This window comes from Vanacampus margaritifer, chromosome 6 (assembly GCF_051991255.1).
Source record: "Vanacampus margaritifer isolate UIUO_Vmar chromosome 6, RoL_Vmar_1.0, whole genome shotgun sequence".
Classification (NCBI taxonomy): domain Eukaryota; kingdom Metazoa; phylum Chordata; class Actinopteri; order Syngnathiformes; family Syngnathidae; genus Vanacampus; species Vanacampus margaritifer.
The window spans coordinates 17,354,440-17,373,411 of record NC_135437.1 but is presented as its reverse complement, the minus strand read 5'-3'; the positions used below and the strand labels follow the sequence as shown (position 1 = coordinate 17,373,411).

The following is an 18,972-nucleotide window of genomic DNA, read 5'->3' as shown; positions in this document are numbered from 1 at the left end:
TCCTTACTCTTGAGCTTCAACCCTAAAAAGAACATTATTATCCATTTTTAAGTATAACCAATGTGTTTTCAGGATGTATGCTGAATGGACAAGAGTACAGTGATGGCCAGACTTGGACCCTGTCATCAAACCACTGCTCCACATGTACCTGTCAGGTGGGAATTCTCATCCTTTCCCTCAACTAAAGTGGCAGAAATTTTCAAGTGCTGACACACTGTATACGTTCCAGGCTGGAGAAGTGCAGTGTTCGTCTCCACAGTGTCCCGAGCTGGCCTGTATGCATCAGCTGACCGAACCCGGGGCCTGCTGTCCTCGCTGCAGAGGTAAATGCCAGCACACGGTCACCAGCACACCGTGGTAGGAAATAACCAAGTACAAATATGAGATTGTTTTGACAATTTAAAGAATGAGAAAATACAGATACCTGCTTTGCAACATGGAGAATAAAAATAAAAAGTGGTCAGAAAAAGAAATGTGTTAAAATGTGTGCTTTAAATTGTTTAATGGCATCAGGTGTAACACACACCAAAAATAATTTCACACATTGTAAATTTAAATACAAGACATGCTTCGATTTAGAAACATCGCCAGTGCTAATGCTAGCGGTCAATGTAAAATCCCATTGGCATGCTAACAGACAATCAGCATCAATTTCCGGGTCTGATACTCCTTCAAGTAATGAATAGTCACTCTGTAATTCTATAGTAACTCATGCAGACAAGTAGTATAACAACACTCTAAGGCATATACAGTATTTTTCCTTATCTGAAAAAATTAGTTATCATAATAAACCTCAATCACAACTTTTTTCTTCTACTCTTGATATTTTTATGTAAATGAAATGCATGCATGGCTCCACACTGCCCCCAAGAGGCCATAGCGAAAACAGCAGGCATTTATTTTTATTTATTGCTTAATGTTATTATTATTATTATTATTATTATTATTGGTTGGAAATGTATTTTTTGGCTGTTCTTTCAAGTTATTTTCAAAGTTGAGTTTTGGTAGCTTTGAAATCCATGACATGTTTATTAATCGTAGTTTCACTATCAATCAAAAATAATTGTGATTATTATTATTATTCTCATAATCAACCCAGCCCCAAAATCAAGTGATTTGTACTTCACTGTCGCCAGGTTGTATGTACGGCGGAGGCGAGTACGCGGAAGGAAGCAGCTGGTTCGCCGACTCGTCCCAGTGCCGCAGCTGCATGTGCGTGGATGGCGTGACAACATGCTCGGAAATCCGCTGCCTGTCCCCGTGCAGCAACTTCATCGAGGTGCCTGGCGAGTGCTGCCCCGTGTGTGCCGGTAGGACAACTCAGTGGTGGAGTAGAAGTGATGGTCTGCCATTTTGTGGTCTTTCACTGTGTCATGTGATTTTTAATTGAATTTTATAGACTGTGTGTTTGAGGGCAAGGTGTACGGCCCAGGGGACAGCTTCCATCCGGCTGGAGATCCCTGTCAGGTCTGCACTTGTGAGGTAGGAGGAAAACTGAGATTTTATTGCTACTCTCGTGTGCAAAAGTGCGCAACTTAAATGTGGAGGGGGCCTCCATTTTTCATCAGTGCCACTAGGGGGCGACACATGACATCACACTTCCTAACCATAGACAGAAATGCAATTTCAAATATAGACAAAATATGTGCATACTTGCAAAATATGTGCTTTTAATATATTTCATTTTTGATGATGTTTTTCAATTCATGTATGCAATATCTACTATCCTAACACAACAAAACGTTTGAAGCAAAATGACCACGTGACATGCTGTGTATTTTTTAAAAGCATCAAAAACAAAGTCCAGACGCATTAATCTTATATATATTTGTAGAGCCTAGGGACTTGTTGTAATTTACAATGAACAAAATTAATCCATAAATCCCTTCAATTTCCAATTAATTTGAAAAGCAAAATGTACTGTTCGTGTCACCAATGTCCAACATGGAATGCTAATGCCACTTAGTGGCAGAAAAATTACCTATAAAAAAACAAGCAAACAAAACTTTTACAGTCTTTATCTGTATTTCTTTTTAACTTCAAATAATTTCATAAATTACAGTATCAATGAATTGAGTTGCAACCATGCTTGTATTAGGTAAACATGTTTGTCAATTTATGTTAATAAACAAGGGAATTAAAAAAAAAATGATTGTACATTTAAAACAGATATAAAAGCAGCAATTAATTTGCGTTTAATTACCAGTTAACTGTTGAAATCATGTGATTAATCATAATTAAAAATTTGACTCAATTGACAGCCATATATGCAGCAGGGCGTGTGCATTAATAAAACCTTACAAAATCTAATTGAATACAAATTTTATTTGCCGATACCTGCAGAAGCCCTGTAATCATCAGAACGAAGTAACGCTAACCATGTGTGTGTTCAGGTGATGCCAGACGGGGAGCAACACCTGCGCTGTTACCGCAAACAGTGTCCAAGTCTGGTGGATTGTCCCAAGAACAACATCTTGTTCTCAGGACCCGACGCCTGCTGTCCTGTTTGCGCACGTCAGTAGCACTCACACCCGCGCTATTAATCAACACTTGATATCGATATGCAGTCGCAAGGAAGAGTATGTGAACCCTTTTGAATGGCCGGGTCAGATTTTTTTTCATGCAACTTTTTTTTTTGTGTGTGTCCAGAGCCTCTCAGTAACTGCACTTCTACTCTCATCGGCAATGAGGTGCTGGCAACAGACGACCCCTGTTTCACCTGCCAGTGCAGGGTAACGCAACAAAACACAGCAAAATATGCACCTTTTTGACTTTTTTTTTTTTACAGTGTGTGTGTGTGTGTTGTAGGATCTAACATGGACGTGCCTGCATCGAGGGTGCCCCCCACTAACTTGTCCTGCCGGTGAGCAGTTCACCCCGGCAGACTCGTGCTGCCCCGTGTGTAAAGGTGACATCATTGCAAACCTCCTCCACCACTGAGTGAACGCTTTTGTCAATTTGGTGTTGAAAATGATTGGGACTCGATGCTTAGACTGTGTGATCGAGGGTCAGAATCGGCGCGTGGCGAGCGGCAACAGCTGGACGGACAGCGACGACGACTGTGTTACTTGCACCTGTAATGTAAGTCGAATTCTGTTTTTCAAGGTTTTTATTTTGACTGCCAAACATTATCCGAAAAACAACCCCAACAATGCCAGCCGATTTCGAGCATTTTCAATCATCTTTCAAGGTAAATAGAATATTGTGCGCTATGACTACATATACATGGATACCATATGAAAGATTGGATTCCATTTATTCATTAGGAAAAAAAAGTACATTTCTACCTCATTCCGTTCTTTAGTAATCACCATTTGAAAATAGGTCATTTGAGTGACATAAGCGAAAATAGAAAAAATTGCTTTTTGTGAAAAGATACATTTTCTGCACAACAGTGACTTTGACGCTAATATTTTATGTTTTGTGACGCTCTGTGAATTAGATTTAATGTGACCAAGACTTTGATCATTCACGTCATCCTTGAAAACGTTCTATTTCATGTTTCATTGTCATTTCATACACTGGGAGCCCTTTGAAAAGAGATACAATGCTGCCATCTGCTGGCCATAGTTAGTGGGTGTTTTGAGATTTTAAAACCCCAATGATAAGGCAGCGCTGCACAGACGTTGCACTGCCCATTGAAAACATTTTTTTTTAGTTGACGTCAATTGACGTTATTGGCGGCATTCATTAGGATTTTAGCATACATCATTAAACGTTTTTGGTGGTCAAAGAGTTGAATTATTATTATTATTATTATTATTATTATTATTATTATTGTCTTCAAATATATTTTTAATTTTAATTTTTTTTTTTTTCTCAGGAAAGCTCAGTATTGTTCATTCGATTTGACATCATCATTGCTCTACTTTTTTTTATAAAAAAAAATTATAATATATATATATATTTTTTTACATATATATATATATATATATTTTTTTTTTTTGTATGTGGGTGAGTATGTGTATGTGCGTGTGTGTGTGCGTGCGTGCGTGCGTGCGAGCGTGTGTGTATTCATCAGTTCACCTAAAGCCTATTAAAAAAAATCCCATACTAATAATATAATATAATAATAAATTGCCAAATGCAGAAACATCAATGTAAGTTATCACGATGTGGTGGCTCTCGCTAACAGACAGAATTAAGTAACCAGAATTAGGTTAAAAAATTCTAGATACGTAGACCATGTTTCTATAAATTTTGATATTTGGTTTTTATTTGAGGCAGATATTTTTTCCATTAAAATGTGATTTATGAGGAGGTTAGACCATTGGTCGATATTCAGAGTTTGTTTATTTTTCCAGTTAACAAGAATTGTTTTTTTAGCGATAGTAAGGGCTACAAGTGTAGATTGAAATTGCTTATGTGGTAAGTCCGTTGTTGTTAGGTCACCTAGCAAACACAAGTTTGGAGATAAAGGTATCCTACAGTCCAAAATAGCTGAAAGTTTTTCTAAGACTTTAGTCCAAAAATACATAACCGGAGTACATAACCATAAAGCATGAACATACTGTAAGTGTCTGTAGTGTTTTGTAAACATTGGAGACAAATGTCGGAGTCTGAGAGTCCCATTTTCTTCATCATATATTTAATTTTATTTTTTATTACAACAAATCTGTGTGTGTTATTTAGTTGGGCTACATCGAGTGCAGCATTGAGGAGTGTTCAAATGCGCCTTGTCCCGATGGTCAGAAACAAGTGAAAGTAGCGGGGAAATGCTGTCATGAATGTCAAGGTAACACAACCATATGAGCTTATGAGTGTGTTTGCTGTATGTAACCACGTGCGAGTGTGTGTGTTGTAGACTGGGGCGTACCATGCGCGCACCAGGGCACGGTGTACCAGTCCAACGAGCAGTGGCAGGTGGACGAGTGCACCGGCTGCACTTGCGTGTCTGGGGACGTGCACTGTCACAGTGAACGCTGCCCTCCCCTCAGCTGCCATACGGTCAGTAGCTACCACAAGACATTGGGTTAGGTTAGGGACCAACATCTGTTGTGAAAATAGAAAAAAAAATCACAAATGATGGACTCACCCCAAAAACATTTATAATTGCGTATCACACTGGGGAAAACATTTTTTGTTGAGTTTGGTCTGACAGCTGTGGAGGGTAATGGACGGCAATTTTGGAATTTTAGTTTTAATCAGCATACAAATCTAACTCAGCAGATTTTTTTTTAAATTGTTTCCCAGTGTTATCATGGCTAATGGAGAATCGGCGGGAGTTAATCCAATATACATCACTCGAAAAATTGATTAAATAGTTTTTTCTGGGGTGAAAAATCCACTTGCAAAAAAATCAAGATGACAGTGAAAATAATTTTTAAAATGTTTAACTCATTCACTGCCATAAATTCATTATAAAAATAGATAATTAAAAATTAGGGATGACAGGCGATTAACATTTTTAATTGTAATTAATCGCATGACTTCACTAGTTAACTCACCATTAATCACAAATTTTATATCTGTTCTAAATGTACAATTAAAAAATTCTAGTTTTTCATACTCTTGTTAACAAAAGTCGGGGGAAAAAAAGTTAAACTAATGGAAATAGTTCAAATGAATTTTTGACGTCTATAGCCGTCAATGGCAGTGAATGAGTTAAAACATGTATACTGTGTGACTCCAAAAATAAATAATTTTTACATTAATAAAAAAAAAAACTACAAAGAAAACACATGACGAAGTGACAATCATTACATGAAAATATGTATGTTTTTTTTTAATAGAATATAAATAATATATCATACATTTTTCAAAATCAATGAGGCTTTACATTATATTGGAGTGAATCCAGAATTGGATTTCTTTTTCTTAAAAAAAAGCCTCTAAATTTAAAAACTCATAATGACAGACTAAAAAGCCTAATTTCAAAAGATTGTACTTTTTTTTATTATTAAAATATGGTAATTAACAAATTAGCTGGGATTTACTGTTTATTGGAGTCAATCCCAATAAAAAAAAAATTACTGAAAACCTAGGTGCACTCATAATGGCAAAGTGAAAAGGATCATTTAAAAAAAAAAGTTTGTTAATATCAAAACTAAAAACTAAAATGAAATATGACGATTCGTTAATCTTTACTTAAATGTATATTACTGTAAAATCCCCCCCCAAAAAAACTTCTTAAAAAAAAAACATCTAAACACGAAACAACCCACATTGACAAAATGAAAATCTTTTTGTTTTTTTGTTTGTCCATTTAATAAAACAAACATGCAAATAGAACATGTTTATTACGAGGGTTTACTGTGCACTCATTAGGCACGTCTCACACACTCCATTATGTGTGTGTGTGTTTTAGGATGAGATGCCATCGGTGGTCCCCGGCTTGTGCTGCCCCCACTGCATCCCCCGGCCGGCCACCTGCATTGCGTTCGGCGACCCTCACTACCGCACCTTCGACGGGCGCATGCTGCACTTTCAGGGCTCGTGCACCTACGTCCTGGCGCAGGACTGCCAGGGCGGAGACTTCAGGTTAGAGGGTCGCCATGGCAACGGAAAAAGCATGCGACACTTCCATGATGTCTCCTCTTCTTTTCAAGTATCCACGCCACGAACGACGACCGCGGCCGTCAAGGGGTGTCGTGGACCAAAGAAGTGACCGTCTTCATCGGTGATGTCACAGTGCAGCTGCTGCAGGACTGGCTTGTAAAGGTTTGTGTGGGAAAAAAACACCAGGAAAGTGGATTGCAATCTTTTCAACCTCTGGGTGATTATGAATCCTGGTTGATATTGAAATCATGATTGTTTCATACATTAGTATTTATTGAACTACTAAAAGTACCATTTTAAACATAACTAGAAAATAAATGAGTAACAAGTCAAAATAATGATATTACTTCCTATATCATTATTGTACTTATCTTACTCCTGCAATGTGTGCCTTGGCCTCTGAGGGGCAGTGTGCTGCCATGCATGCATGGAGTGCACACTTACATTCAGATAAGAAGTAAAGTAGTCGAGTAACGCTGCTATTGAACTTTATTAGTAATATTAACTATATTAATCTAACATTTGTTCCCATTTAAGGAATAATTTATGCCTTTGAATAACTTTAGATTAAATGTATGCATGTGTTCCTTTAGCATTTGCAGGTGAAGATTCATTAAAGTACAGCACTCCCGGATTTTGATGCTAATTTTATGCTAGCACGTCAATGGGATTTTACATTGAATGTTAGCATTAGCGTTGGCAGAAAACAAAAAACAAACTAGAACTATTTTCGTGCACAAAATGAGATTAAAATTAAAATGAACTGAATCTATATCTTACGTTGATAAAACTAACAACTATTACTATATGATTATAGTAAAAATTTGATTTTCAACACTTCATATCATACATTTTAAATGTATTTGTTTTGGCTTTGCTGTACATCTGTACATAAGACGGAAGTTTCAGAATTGCAGTTTACTTTATTACACAATAGGCTACTTAGTGACTTTTTTTTTTTGTCTTTTGCACCCAAAAAAATTCTCCATATATATTTTATTTAAACTAAAACGAATTGACACTAAACTAAAAAAGCATCTTCAGGAAAAAAAAGAATAAACTTGCTCTAGAAACAAATTAAAACTAACTCAATTAAAAAAAAAAAAGTCAAAATGAAATTAAAATCCCAAACAATTATAACCCTGATCCCATCTAAATTTCAAGCAACTCGGTTTTAGCAAGTCACGATTGTCCCGCCCGACTGTGCTCCTCAGGTAGACGACGAGACGGTGACGTTGCCGTTCCTCCGAGAACCGTACATCTACGTGGAACGGAAGGCCAACACCATCCTCCTCAACAGCAACATCGGCCTCAAAGTCTGTTCGCGCTCAATTTGGAGAGCAACCGCAACATATTAATGACGCATTCGCATGCAGGTGCTGTGGAACGGCCGTTCCCACCTGGAGGTGAGCGTTCCGGGCTCCTACAAGGGACACACCTGCGGCTTGTGTGGGAACTTCAACAACTACCACCAGGATGACCTGCGCATGCCCAGCGGACAGATTAGCCTGTCGGAAGCCGATTTTGGCAACAGCTGGAGGGTAAAAACAAAAACATTTCAAACACTTATGTGAGGGAGGTCAATTTTATTTTTCATTAGACTGAAAACATTTAAATTATTATTCGAACAGTAAATGAAAACAAATTGAATGCCCACGTCCAACTTTGTATACACACACATGCGCACACTTACTACATACTACATGGCTATTAGTCCATTCAAATATTTAATCGTAATTAATGGCATGATTTCCACAATTAACTTGCGAAATAATTAACTAATTGCTTTAATTTAATTGCTTTATTTAATCACAAATGGATTGCTTATTCTATATCTGTTTTAAAACTACTTTTTTTCTCAAGTTTTTCATACTCTTGTTAATTAACATAAAAGTTGACAAAAATGTTTACCTAATACAAGTATGGTCGTAACTTTATTCCTACGGTAATTAACAGTAATTTATAAAATGATTTGAAGTTAAAAAAAGATATACTATACAGTTAAAATGAGTGTAAAACCTGAAGTCAGATTTGTTTTGAGGTAATTTTTCTGCTACTAGTTGGCATTAGCATTTCATGTTAGATGTTGGTGACAGGAATTTTTTTCTTTCAAATTAAGAGCAAATTAATTGGAAAATGAACAAATTGTGGACTCCTGCCCATTTTGCTCATTGTAAATTACAATTTGCCCCCAGTCTCCAAAAATATATAAAAAATTAATGCTTCTGGGCATATTTTTTTATGTTTTTTAATGCAGTTTAAGGCTTTAATTTTCACAAAATCCATTTAATGAATATTAATGCTTTTTACTGTCCTGCGGAAACTCTGAACTCAAAAATTATTGGTGATTCTGTCTATGTGTGACATCAGAATTGTTCAACAAAACAGTCTGGTTAGTTTCAATAATGAATTAAAAAAAATAATTTAAATAAAGGAATAATCCAGATATAATCCAATAGAATGTTGCATGCTGATGAAATGCATTCTCGTGTGAGCCAGGTGACAAACGGAAGTCACTCCCTGGCATCGTGCCGCCCGGGCGAGGACGTGGACCCCTGCAAGGAGGCGGGCTACCACGCCCGCAAAAACGCCAACGCCCGCTGCAAGGTCCTCAAGTCGGCGGCGTTCAGGCCGTGTCACCGCGTGGTGCCCCCCGAGGCCTGGTACGCCGCCTGCGTCTACGACCTGTGCGCCTGCGGGGCTAACACCGACGAGTGTCTGTGCGACGCCCTGGAGGCGTACGCCGGCCAGTGTCGGGAGGCTGGCGTGGTCCTGCAGTGGAGGGGGCCTTCGCTGTGCGGTGAGTTGCAAACGCAGAGCAATGGAGGACAAGGGACGCGTCTGATCTGATTTGCTTAATGTGGTAGACGAACACGTAATTATCCGAGAGGAGATTGAGGACTGCAAGGAAACTAAGGGCTGCAGTAAAGTAGAGAGCGGTTGTTTTGCCAGGGCAAACGCTGAGAAAGATAGTAGGTTCTCTTGTATTTATAGTATTTCTTGGCATGTGGCAAGGGAAACACATTTTTATCCTAGAGGAGACTTAGGGCAGCAAGAAAAATGAAGGCTGTGGACTAGTTTGTTTTTCCTGTTTTTCTTGCTGCCCTTAGTCTCCTTGTGGATACAAATATATTACAATATGCCATCAAGTAAATGCAAGTGACCCTCCACTGGCAATACTGATGCCTCCACAGTCTACATTTTGCAGCAGCAGGCTGTATTCTTGTTGCCCTTGGTGTCCCATTGGATGGAATGCATTTACCTACAATATGCTAAGAAGACTTTTTCCTTTTTTTTTCAACACTTTTTCACTGTCAAAACAACTCCGCTGTTTTCACTTTGCTTTGCTGCCCATAGTCTCCTCTTGGATGTAACATATTAACCTACAATATGCTGAAAAGTAAATATAAAAGAATCGCCACCCAACCCTCCATCCTATTCTTCACTGTCAAAACTAACCACTACACAATCTCCACTTTGCTGCAGTGCTCCAATTTTTTCGGTCCTATGTCTCTTAAAAAAATGCTTCATTCACATTCCACATTCTAAAAAGTTAATATTCGTTAAGAAACCGGGCTTTTTTTCATCCGCTTATCCTCTGACAAAATTCCGTAGTCCACTATTGGGGCGAATAGAGCAAAGTGGATATTGTGGAGTCTTCAGGTTCGATAGTGAAAAAGCCCTCAGTCTCCTTTGGATAAAGGTCCTCTTCACATGCTTTTTTATTTAACAAGCACAAGCAATAACTTAACCTCACTTATGAGAAACAATTTATTTTGTAAATGAATAAATAATAAGAAATATTTCCTTGCCATCCGCAGCGGTGAGCTGCCCGACGGAGAGGGGCTTCGTGTTTGACGAGTGCGGGCCGCCGTGCCCCGTCACCTGCTTGAACGCCGGCGCCCCGCTGGGGGCGATAGAGAGCCGCTGCTTCAAGCCCTGCGTGCCGGGCTGCCAGTGCCCCGCCGGCCTGGTGCTGCACAACAACTACTGCATCCATCCCAGCAAGTGCCCCAAGATTATCCACGGCAAGCGCTCGTGACGCTTCATCAATCCAATCTCTTTAGCGCTCGTCCGCACTCGTCGTCTAAAACGGAGTCTGACCCAGATGACTCTCCCCGGCCAATCAGAGAGCTCTTACAAACAAACAGTCAGAGCTACAGATGATTTCAAGTCTTCAGTGAGGCCAACGTGTTTTTGGAATGTAGGAGAAAGCTAGAAAGTGTCGAAATTTCAAACCCCGAACCTCCAAACTGTGAGGCAGATAGGCCAACCACTAACTCACCGTGCTGCTACATTCAACAGTGACTGAATATGCAGTGCTATTTATAGACCACAAGGTGCAGTATCTTAACTTGAATGTTCACTTGTAGTTTTTTTTTTTAACACGTTTTTAAAATATTTGTGCTGTGTTCCAAATGGAGATACATGTTTTTCAAGCACTGTGCAATGTCACATTATCTCAGGTTTTTCTTCATTTTTTTTTTAATCAATAAAGCTCGTACTGGTAACAATGTCCAATGCCTGTATGATCATTATCATTCTGCTCAGATGCATCAAATTTCTGATCACCCTTGAAATTTTTCTAGCTTAATTGAGGTACTCCTGTCTAAATGGAGCCCCATTCACTGTATTTGTCACATGATCCTGCTGTCCTCTCGGTGGCTGCGGTAACCACTAGCAACATTGTGTATAATTCATAGACCCGCAGGTGGCGCGCCATGAAGCAGGTAAGGAAGTTGAATCATTTCATTCGGTCCCATCTTGTTTGCGGGCGTGCATGTCTGCGGTGCGAGGAGATTTCCTGCGAGGACGCCGGTTGCCTCGACCGCAAAGTGGATCGTGACGCCTGCAGCGAGGACCAAGTGCGCATGTCCGTCAAGAAGGTCGTAACATACACGCATTTAGAAAAGAAGGAAATAAATTTTTTAAAAAATGCCACTTCACTAAAATCTATTTTTGCCCATTCAAAATATTTATCTTAACATTTTTATCTACATAACTAGATTTCCGTAGGTGAAAGTGAATGGTCCTGCAGTGGCGAGCGCATTTTGGATGTTCTCATAGAAATGAAGAGAATGAAGGAGAAGGAAAAGGTAAACGAAGACTTACCTCGACTAATGAGTTTAATTTATACCGTACCGTACCGTAGCCCACTCCTCCAAACTGAATTTTGTTTGCATGTAATTCCACTTGCAGCCACCAGGTGGAGGCACACTATTATGTTTAACACTATCACCTGTCCCTTTACACTAACAAAAAGTGAACACAAAGCTAAAAATATATACATTTTTACCAAGCGACATTCTTGATATAAAAGTTGGCGCACTCACTCATGATTGTTTGTAGTTACATTGGGAACTCCAGCTGCTCAAGGCAGGACATCTGGACACGCTGCATGTATGTAACAGTTCACCCGTCACTGATGCTCCTGCGCTCAAGTGCCCAAACCAAACTACACAGGTACAGTTCTCTGTAGAATAACTATAATGTTTGTTAAGGAATATGGCACATATCATCCATGTTCATGTATGTTCGTTCCTCGACAACACAGAGGAAGACACAGGTGGAAGAAGACATGAGAGGAGTGCGGCGGCTCCAAAAGGCAGCCAGAAACAGCTGGGCCAGGCAAGGGGGGGGGGGGGGGTCCAACAGTACACACTACAACTTGTAATGCGCGATGCAGCGGGACAGCAAAAAAAAAAACGGGGGAGCAACTGGAAATCTACAGGTTCACTTTAATTTAAAAAAAAAAAAAAAAAAAACTGGGTTAAGCGCCACGCACGTTACAATTATCGTGCTTCCCCGGCGTCAAAAACATTCACTGCCCAAAAACGAAAAAGAACATACCCACAAAAACAAAGAGTCGCCACCCTGTGGCGCGGTGCCACACTGCGGGTTGTTACAAACTACAAAACTGAACATATTTGAACCACTGACTGTATCAATCAAAACAGAGCAGTAATGGTAAAAACGTAAGCATCCAGAAAATTTATGTGTGTTTTTTTTTATTAGCCCCCCCCCCAAAAAAAAACAGGAAGTCAGCCATTTTGTTTTAAAGCAGCCATTTTGGTAAAATTCCACATTAGGCAGTTTTTTTGACAATCCTGGAAATTCACATAAATGAGCCCCGATTGGAAGCAGGTTGTGAAGCTGCTTTGCCATTTTTGCCTTTAATAAGAGCAAATTATAGCATCAAACTTTGATGATCATTTTTGATTCAGAAAACTTTTGTTTATTCCCAGTGAATTTTGCACATTCGGCATGAAAACTTGAAATTGCTTGAATATTTGATATAACTCTTTTGGGGGGGGGATTTCTGTGAGTTCAGACTGGTGACAGAAGGTGTGCAAAGCATGCTGGCCTGTCCCTGGCCAGTTCAAAGGTCAGAGGTCAAATGCGAATCTTGGGGATCGGCCTCCTGTTTAGACGTGGTCCTCTTGAATGATGTCAAGTACGACGTGGTGGCTCGTTTGCTTTATGCTGACATGCTGCGGAAACACCACAGTAAGGACAACACATTAACCTTTAAGCTTTCCTCCTCTCCAACTTACAACGCCACTTTAAAAATATATATATTTTGATTTCACAGGCGTGCACGTGTGGGAGACCCTGACGCCACGGCGACGTCACCATGAGGAGCTTTGGCTTGAGGAGCTCGCAGAGGAAGCGTTGGCGTCCGACGACAAAATGGCTTTGGCGGCGCTGCCGGGAGCGTTTACAATTTACAGGTTGGGTCGTATTTTTTCCTCGAATGATGACGTCATTCTTGTGATCTACAATCGTCCCCCCAACATTGGAATTTAATTGAATCCTGTCATTTTAAACATTGTGTTCAGATCGTACCCTGAGTCAAGAAAAAAGTGCTTCACTGCAGTTTCTCTTTTATATAAATTAAACACGTGCCGTCGACAAGAGAGGGAAGAATTAACAGCCTTAGTGGAGAGGTACAACAAACAATATTTAACTCATCCACTGCCATTGACGGCTATAGACGTCAAAAATTAAAACTATTTCTATTAGTTTCACATTTTTTCCCACTTTTGTTAACAAGAGTATGAAAACCTAGAATTTTTTTTTATTGTACATTTAGAACAGATATAAAATTAGTGGTTAATCGTGAGTTAACTATTGAAGTCATGCGATTAATTACAATTAATTAATTAAAAAAACGCCCCTAATTTTTAATAATCTTTTCTTTTTTTAATTAGGGGCATTAGGCGATTACATTTTTAAAATTGTTATTAATCACATGACTTCGCTAGTTAACTCACAATTAATCACACATTTTATATCTGTTCTAAATGTACAATAAAAAAAATAATTCTAGGTTTTCATACTCTTATTAACAAAAGTGGGAAAAAAATGTGAAACTAATAGAAATAGTTCAAATGAATTTTTGACGTCTATAACCGTCAATGGCGGTGAATGAGTTAAAATGTTTCTTGAATTTTTGAATGACTCCGTCTTGATTGTTGCGACTTTGCAGGCTGGACATGGAGAGCCTGCGACTGTTGTGTTTGTACATCCGATCAGCAACACTAAGAGCTCAAAAAGTAAAAAATGTCTACGAGGCATGTTGGGCCGTTAGACAATCCTGGCACACGTGGTGAGATGAACGATCGCAATTTGGACACGATGCTTTCAATACTGCGTCGGTTGATTGCGTGTCTTTGCAGGCCACACGTTCACAGTCCATGCAGAGAAGAGCAGGCTGCGGCATTACTACACGCAGACGACATTCAAGAAAACGCGGAAGACTACGATTCACCAGCGCCACCGCAGGTACTGCCTAATTTTTCAGAACAATCCTCATATCAAGTTAGGGCGGTGATTTCCAATTACTTTTATTGTTACACCAACCATAGAAGAAGAAAAAAATTCTCCGCCATCACTATAAATAGTATAATTTAACTATAAAATTAATATCAAGTAAGCCTCTGCAGAGGAGCTAATACTCCTTGCGCACTCTCTGACAATGAGAGCGCCACTGCCACCTACTGTAGTGGATGTGCAATTACACTTAATTCTCGTATAGCAAAAAAAATGAATAAAAAATGTCATCCCCCCTACTTGAGAAGGATGAGTTAGGACTGTAAAGAATTGACTGTAGAATTTACAGTAAATAACTGGCAAAAAAAGTTGCCAGCTAATTATTGTAAAAATCTATAACATATTTTTTTTATTACTGTATATGAATTACAGTTACTGTATTTTAAGTAACTGAAATTTATACAGTAAAAAACATGTAAAAAAAACAGTTAATATGCTGTAATAGATTTTTTACAGTAATGAACTGAGATTTTGCATTAATTAGCTGGCAACTTTTTCTTTTCTTTTTTACCAGTTGTTTACTGTAAATTCTACAGTAATTTTTTTTAGCTCATTTACTGCCACAAATTCATAAAAAAAAAAGATCATTAAAAAATTAGGGGCAAGAGGCGCTAATTTTTTAAAATTGTAATTAATCGCATGACTTCACTAGTTAACTCACGATTAATCATTGGTTCTAAATGTACGATAATAAAATTTTAGGTTTTCATACTATTGTTAAGTGGGGAAAAAATGTTAAATAGAAATAGTTAAAATGAAATTTTGACGTTTATAGCCGTCAATGGCAGTGAATGAATAAAAAATAAAAATTTTAAAAAAAGATAAAAAATTCGGGACGTCAGGTGATGAGTTTTTAATCGTGATTAATCACATGACTTCACTAGTTAACTCGCGATTAATCACAAATTTCATATCTGTTCTAAATGAACCCAAAAAATCTAGGTTTTCATACTCTTGTTAACAAAAAGTGAAAAAAAATGTTTAACTAATAGAAATTGTTCAAATTAATTTTTGACGTCTATAGCCATCAATGGCAGTGAATGAGTTAATGACAATTTCAATTTTTAGCATTTGAGCTACTTTCAGGTTTTAATTCAATGTTCCCTTACAAGTTTTGAAGTAGGGTTTTAAATAATGATTTACATCAGGGTTAAGCTTTTAAATTAGGGTTTCAAATGTTAAGTTTAGGGTTTTGGAATGTCAACCAATAACTGTTTTGTTGTCAATATATCCACTCTCTCGTGTACATAATATAATCCTTCAACTCCAAATGCAGTCATTACTGCAGTTATTGGTGCTGACTCAGCAGCAGGAGAGGAACCAGCTGGTCCGCCTGTTGCATGACGTCACTTTGGAGGATGTACAAAGACCAGTTCCCGCAGATTCTCATAAAACAAGTATTGTGTATACATCCATAATATTACTTTTAACCTTTTCTTTTTTTTTTGCACTTCACTCCTGAAAAAAAACCTAATCTTTCTTGCCTGACAGGTTGCATAAAGAGGCTGCAACAAATCCGCTCCAGCAGTGAGGATCAACCCCCAACACAGTGGTCCCAAGACCATCTGGATCGAGCCACCTTGGTCCTCTTAGCAGACCTCCTGGAGATCCAAGAGAAGCAAACGTCGTCATTCCTTCTGGCACTCTTGGGCGAGGTAACGCCAGCGATGATGTCATCAAATGCAGTGATATCAAAGCGACTCAAGAATTTGATTTTTTTTTTTTTTTTTTAAGAACGAGCGTCTCCAAGTACTGCGACGAGAGTACCAGTCCAAACTCCAAACAGCGAACCTGCGCACCAACCTGCTCCAACTCCTCGATCCTGACGCCCCTTCAGAAACTTCATACGCTAATTTGAGCAGCCCGGAGCAAGTGAACGTCACTCCTCCTAGAGCAGCTGAGACAATCAGCACACAAACTGATGGAGTCCAAACTGAGGACGTGCCTGATAAACAGGGCGTCTGCGCAGGTACCAGGCCACATTATTAGGAACAGCTGTATACTTGAGGGTGACTTATGTTTACTCCTTCCAGGTTGTGGCGTGACACTGGGAGGTCTGCCCTATTTGGAGGTTTCATGTGTTCCAGATACAATGAGTCGAGTTGACAACGAAGGGGGACACGATGACGAGGAACAGGACGGTGAGATGAAGAACTGTGAGGAACAGGACTCGCTGATCACCCTGGCTTGGAGCACACGTCTTGAGGACGGCGCAGGACAAGAGTGGGAGGCTGCACAGCATGTTGATGTCCAAGTGCGGCCAAGTGGAGAGACCAAAACCAAACGTACGGCCGGAGAAAGCCGCGGAGCAGAGTTAAGCCGAGCTCAACCTGCAGTGCAACACGGCGGCCAGCAGGAGGTGCTCATGTCACACACATAAAAAAGGGGGATGCTTGTGATTCTGTTGCTTGTCATTCTGTTGCTTTTTGATTCACTATAGCTCAATTTGAAGCAGTCAGAAAAACAGCAGGCCTTGAAGGCAACTGACGAGGACGGCGACATGGTGAAGGCTCTTGCACAGGCTACAGTACGTCTTCTGATAAAAATCAAATCCATGAATGAACCTTTACAGGTTGTCCATTTTAATAAATTTCCTCCCGTTTCGTCTCGAAGATGGAGGACCAAAAATGCCCAAATATATAAAGTGGAAATAAATTTAAAAAACGGATATAAAAATATGTAATTCAATAAGTAAAGATTTTTAAAAAAAAAAAAAAAAAAACGGGGAAAAATACATATAGAGTAAAAAAACAGTAAAAACGAGATTTAAAAAATTTATATAAAAATAAAATACATAAAACATATAAATGTCGATTTCATGCTGCACCCGAAGGGATACCACAACACAAAGGGGAGAATGACAGCAAGGGAGGGCGTGCGACCAAGAGAGCCGCTGTCTGCATTGGAGAGAGAAAAGACCATGCGTAAGCTGGTGGACGTGCACAGCCGGGTGGAGAGGAAGCAGCAGAGGGACCGAGACAGACAGCAGCTGAGGGTAAGAGAAAACGGTGACTGGGACAACGATGATGATGATGATGACCTTTCTTGCTTTAGGTCCAGGAACGTCTGTCCATCATTCAAAGCAGGAAGGCAGATGAGGATTTATTCGGGCCTAAACACAGGGAGAGGATGAGACACCTCAGAAAAGACATACCACAAGTAAAGGTGTTTACATTATTGACAATATTCGTACAAAACAAGGCAAATTGATGTATTGACGGTTCTTCAGGAGGACAAGAGTCAGCAGAAGACGTTGGTCCGAGAACAACTGGAGCAGCTCAGAAGGGAACGATCTTTTATCATGCAGTCCAGAAGAAAAAGGTAAGATACATTACATTAACCCTAGAACACTTTCGCTATAAAAAGTAACACCATCATTTTTGCCGGGTAACTTTTACCCAATATTATATAACCCATAAAAAGTATGTCATAAAAAATAGATCAAAATATGACACCACATGATAAATGTGAGTGGTTTTCTTTTATTTGCAACTGTAGTATGTGATACAAAATGGAAAAATGAAACCCAGGAAGACCCTAAAAATATGCTCCTAAATTACTGAAAAATTAGGCATTTGAGATAATAAAAAAAATAAAAATAAAAATGATACTGGAAACTTGGTTTTTGCTCCACCCATTCCTGGGATATGTGAGACCTCCCTGGTAAAGGCACAAACTCCTTGACACGCAAACAGCTGCAGGAGAGAGGAACAAAAAAAAAATTAGCAAGTAAAAATTACCAATTGACTAAAATATTGCTTTCCCCATAAGAATTTCCTTTGAAATTACTCCTTATAAATTAAGTAGGCTATAACTAAATAATAGCATACACATTCAAGGACCACTCTTGCTTACCTATGGGGTTGATGCCACTGACTTCCGGGTTTCACACATCCGCGTCGTCGTTTCCGGCCACTTATGGCCGTGTTTCAACACTCGCACCTCCACCCCTGCGCCTCCCAACCGGGCACTTCCGCCCATCGGCGGGAGCGCGCAGGACGTCTAAACTCTTTGAAATGCTTCGGAAGACTGAGACACACTACACACTCGCACCCATCGACAGGAACGCTCAACCTAGGAGCACAAAGGCGGAAGCGCAAGAACTGGAACGCGGCCCACACGTTGCAAACTGGAAAGGGAAACAAAGTTGATGTGTGAAAACCAGGAAGCTGGAAGTCCCGCCTCCATGTGGCAAGATTACCAGATTTTTTTTACACTAACACTATCACCAGGTGAAATCCACCCCATACGTAATTTACCCCATTTCACTATTGCTGGAAAATCACCCGAAAGCATGCCTGTAGGAAAAAGTGGGCGTTGGGGTGGAGACACACCCACACCTTCGAAGATGTTAAAGAGAAAGGTGAAGCCCAAGACAAATGCACCATATTGAAAATGTAAATACATTTGCTTGGCTGAAAATCACCCAACGATAGTGTTGTCATGTCCATATTTGTCTTTTTTTTTGTTTCTGAAGAAACACAGCAGGCTTCAAGGAACTTCTGGCTCCAGTCCACCTCGAGAGCAGAGGAAGTGAAGACAGGTTGGACCAAGACAACTTGCAATGAGTGTCTGGCTAAAAACAGAACACACGCCACTGTTTACGCAGCGCAGAAAATTAAACTCTTCATATGTAAACAA

The 18,972-nt window shown here is 39.5% G+C and overlaps 2 protein-coding genes across 3 annotated transcripts in view; both read left to right on the top strand.

Annotated features, from left to right (window-relative positions):
* The window catches only part of kcp (kielin cysteine rich BMP regulator), a 36,322-nt gene extending 25,303 nt beyond the window's left edge, over nucleotides 1–11,019 (top strand). The window contains exons 32-47 of the mRNA XM_077569582.1: nucleotides 73–155; nucleotides 230–323; nucleotides 1,137–1,310; nucleotides 1,400–1,482; nucleotides 2,394–2,514; nucleotides 2,650–2,732; nucleotides 2,809–2,908; nucleotides 2,993–3,081; nucleotides 4,633–4,735; nucleotides 4,805–4,947; nucleotides 6,308–6,480; nucleotides 6,549–6,660; nucleotides 7,713–7,814; nucleotides 7,875–8,039; nucleotides 8,998–9,298; nucleotides 10,320–11,019. Of these exons, the coding sequence (XP_077425708.1) occupies nucleotides 73–155; nucleotides 230–323; nucleotides 1,137–1,310; nucleotides 1,400–1,482; nucleotides 2,394–2,514; nucleotides 2,650–2,732; nucleotides 2,809–2,908; nucleotides 2,993–3,081; nucleotides 4,633–4,735; nucleotides 4,805–4,947; nucleotides 6,308–6,480; nucleotides 6,549–6,660; nucleotides 7,713–7,814; nucleotides 7,875–8,039; nucleotides 8,998–9,298; nucleotides 10,320–10,540 (2,147 nt within the window). The 3' untranslated portion in view covers nucleotides 10,541–11,019. The remainder of the gene's footprint in view (nucleotides 1–72; nucleotides 156–229; nucleotides 324–1,136; nucleotides 1,311–1,399; nucleotides 1,483–2,393; nucleotides 2,515–2,649; nucleotides 2,733–2,808; nucleotides 2,909–2,992; nucleotides 3,082–4,632; nucleotides 4,736–4,804; nucleotides 4,948–6,307; nucleotides 6,481–6,548; nucleotides 6,661–7,712; nucleotides 7,815–7,874; nucleotides 8,040–8,997; nucleotides 9,299–10,319) is intronic.
* A 1,586-nt stretch (nucleotides 11,020–12,605) lies between these two features.
* LOC144054324 (uncharacterized) lies at nucleotides 12,606–18,972 on the top strand. 2 transcript variants are annotated; one of them, XM_077569644.1, is made up of 14 exons: nucleotides 12,606–13,005; nucleotides 13,091–13,229; nucleotides 13,338–13,445; nucleotides 13,988–14,107; nucleotides 14,178–14,283; nucleotides 15,608–15,728; nucleotides 15,823–15,986; nucleotides 16,066–16,300; nucleotides 16,365–16,690; nucleotides 16,772–16,858; nucleotides 17,165–17,326; nucleotides 17,386–17,490; nucleotides 17,561–17,652; nucleotides 18,809–18,972. In XM_077569644.1, the coding sequence occupies exons 1-14, from the start codon at nucleotides 12,855–12,857 to the stop codon at nucleotides 18,897–18,899; spliced, it is 2,007 nt and encodes a 668-aa protein (XP_077425770.1). In that variant the 5' UTR covers nucleotides 12,606–12,854; the 3' UTR covers nucleotides 18,900–18,972. The 2 variants fall into 2 exon arrangements, with proteins under 2 accessions (XP_077425770.1, XP_077425769.1); XM_077569643.1 differs by having other exon boundaries at nucleotides 17,386–17,496.

Excerpts from the sequence above, each read along its gene's own strand:
- LOC144054324 (XM_077569643.1), top strand. The coding sequence starts at position 12,855 with ATGCTGGCCTGTCCCTGGCCAGTTCAAAGGTCAGAGGTCAAATGCGAA. Across the intron at positions 13,006-13,090 it reads CATGCTGCGGAAACACCACA|GCGTGCACGTGTGGGAGACC; the intron begins GTAAGGACAACA and ends TTGATTTCACAG. Across the intron at positions 14,284-15,607 it reads ATTCACCAGCGCCACCGCAG|TCATTACTGCAGTTATTGGT; the intron begins GTACTGCCTAAT and ends CTCCAAATGCAG.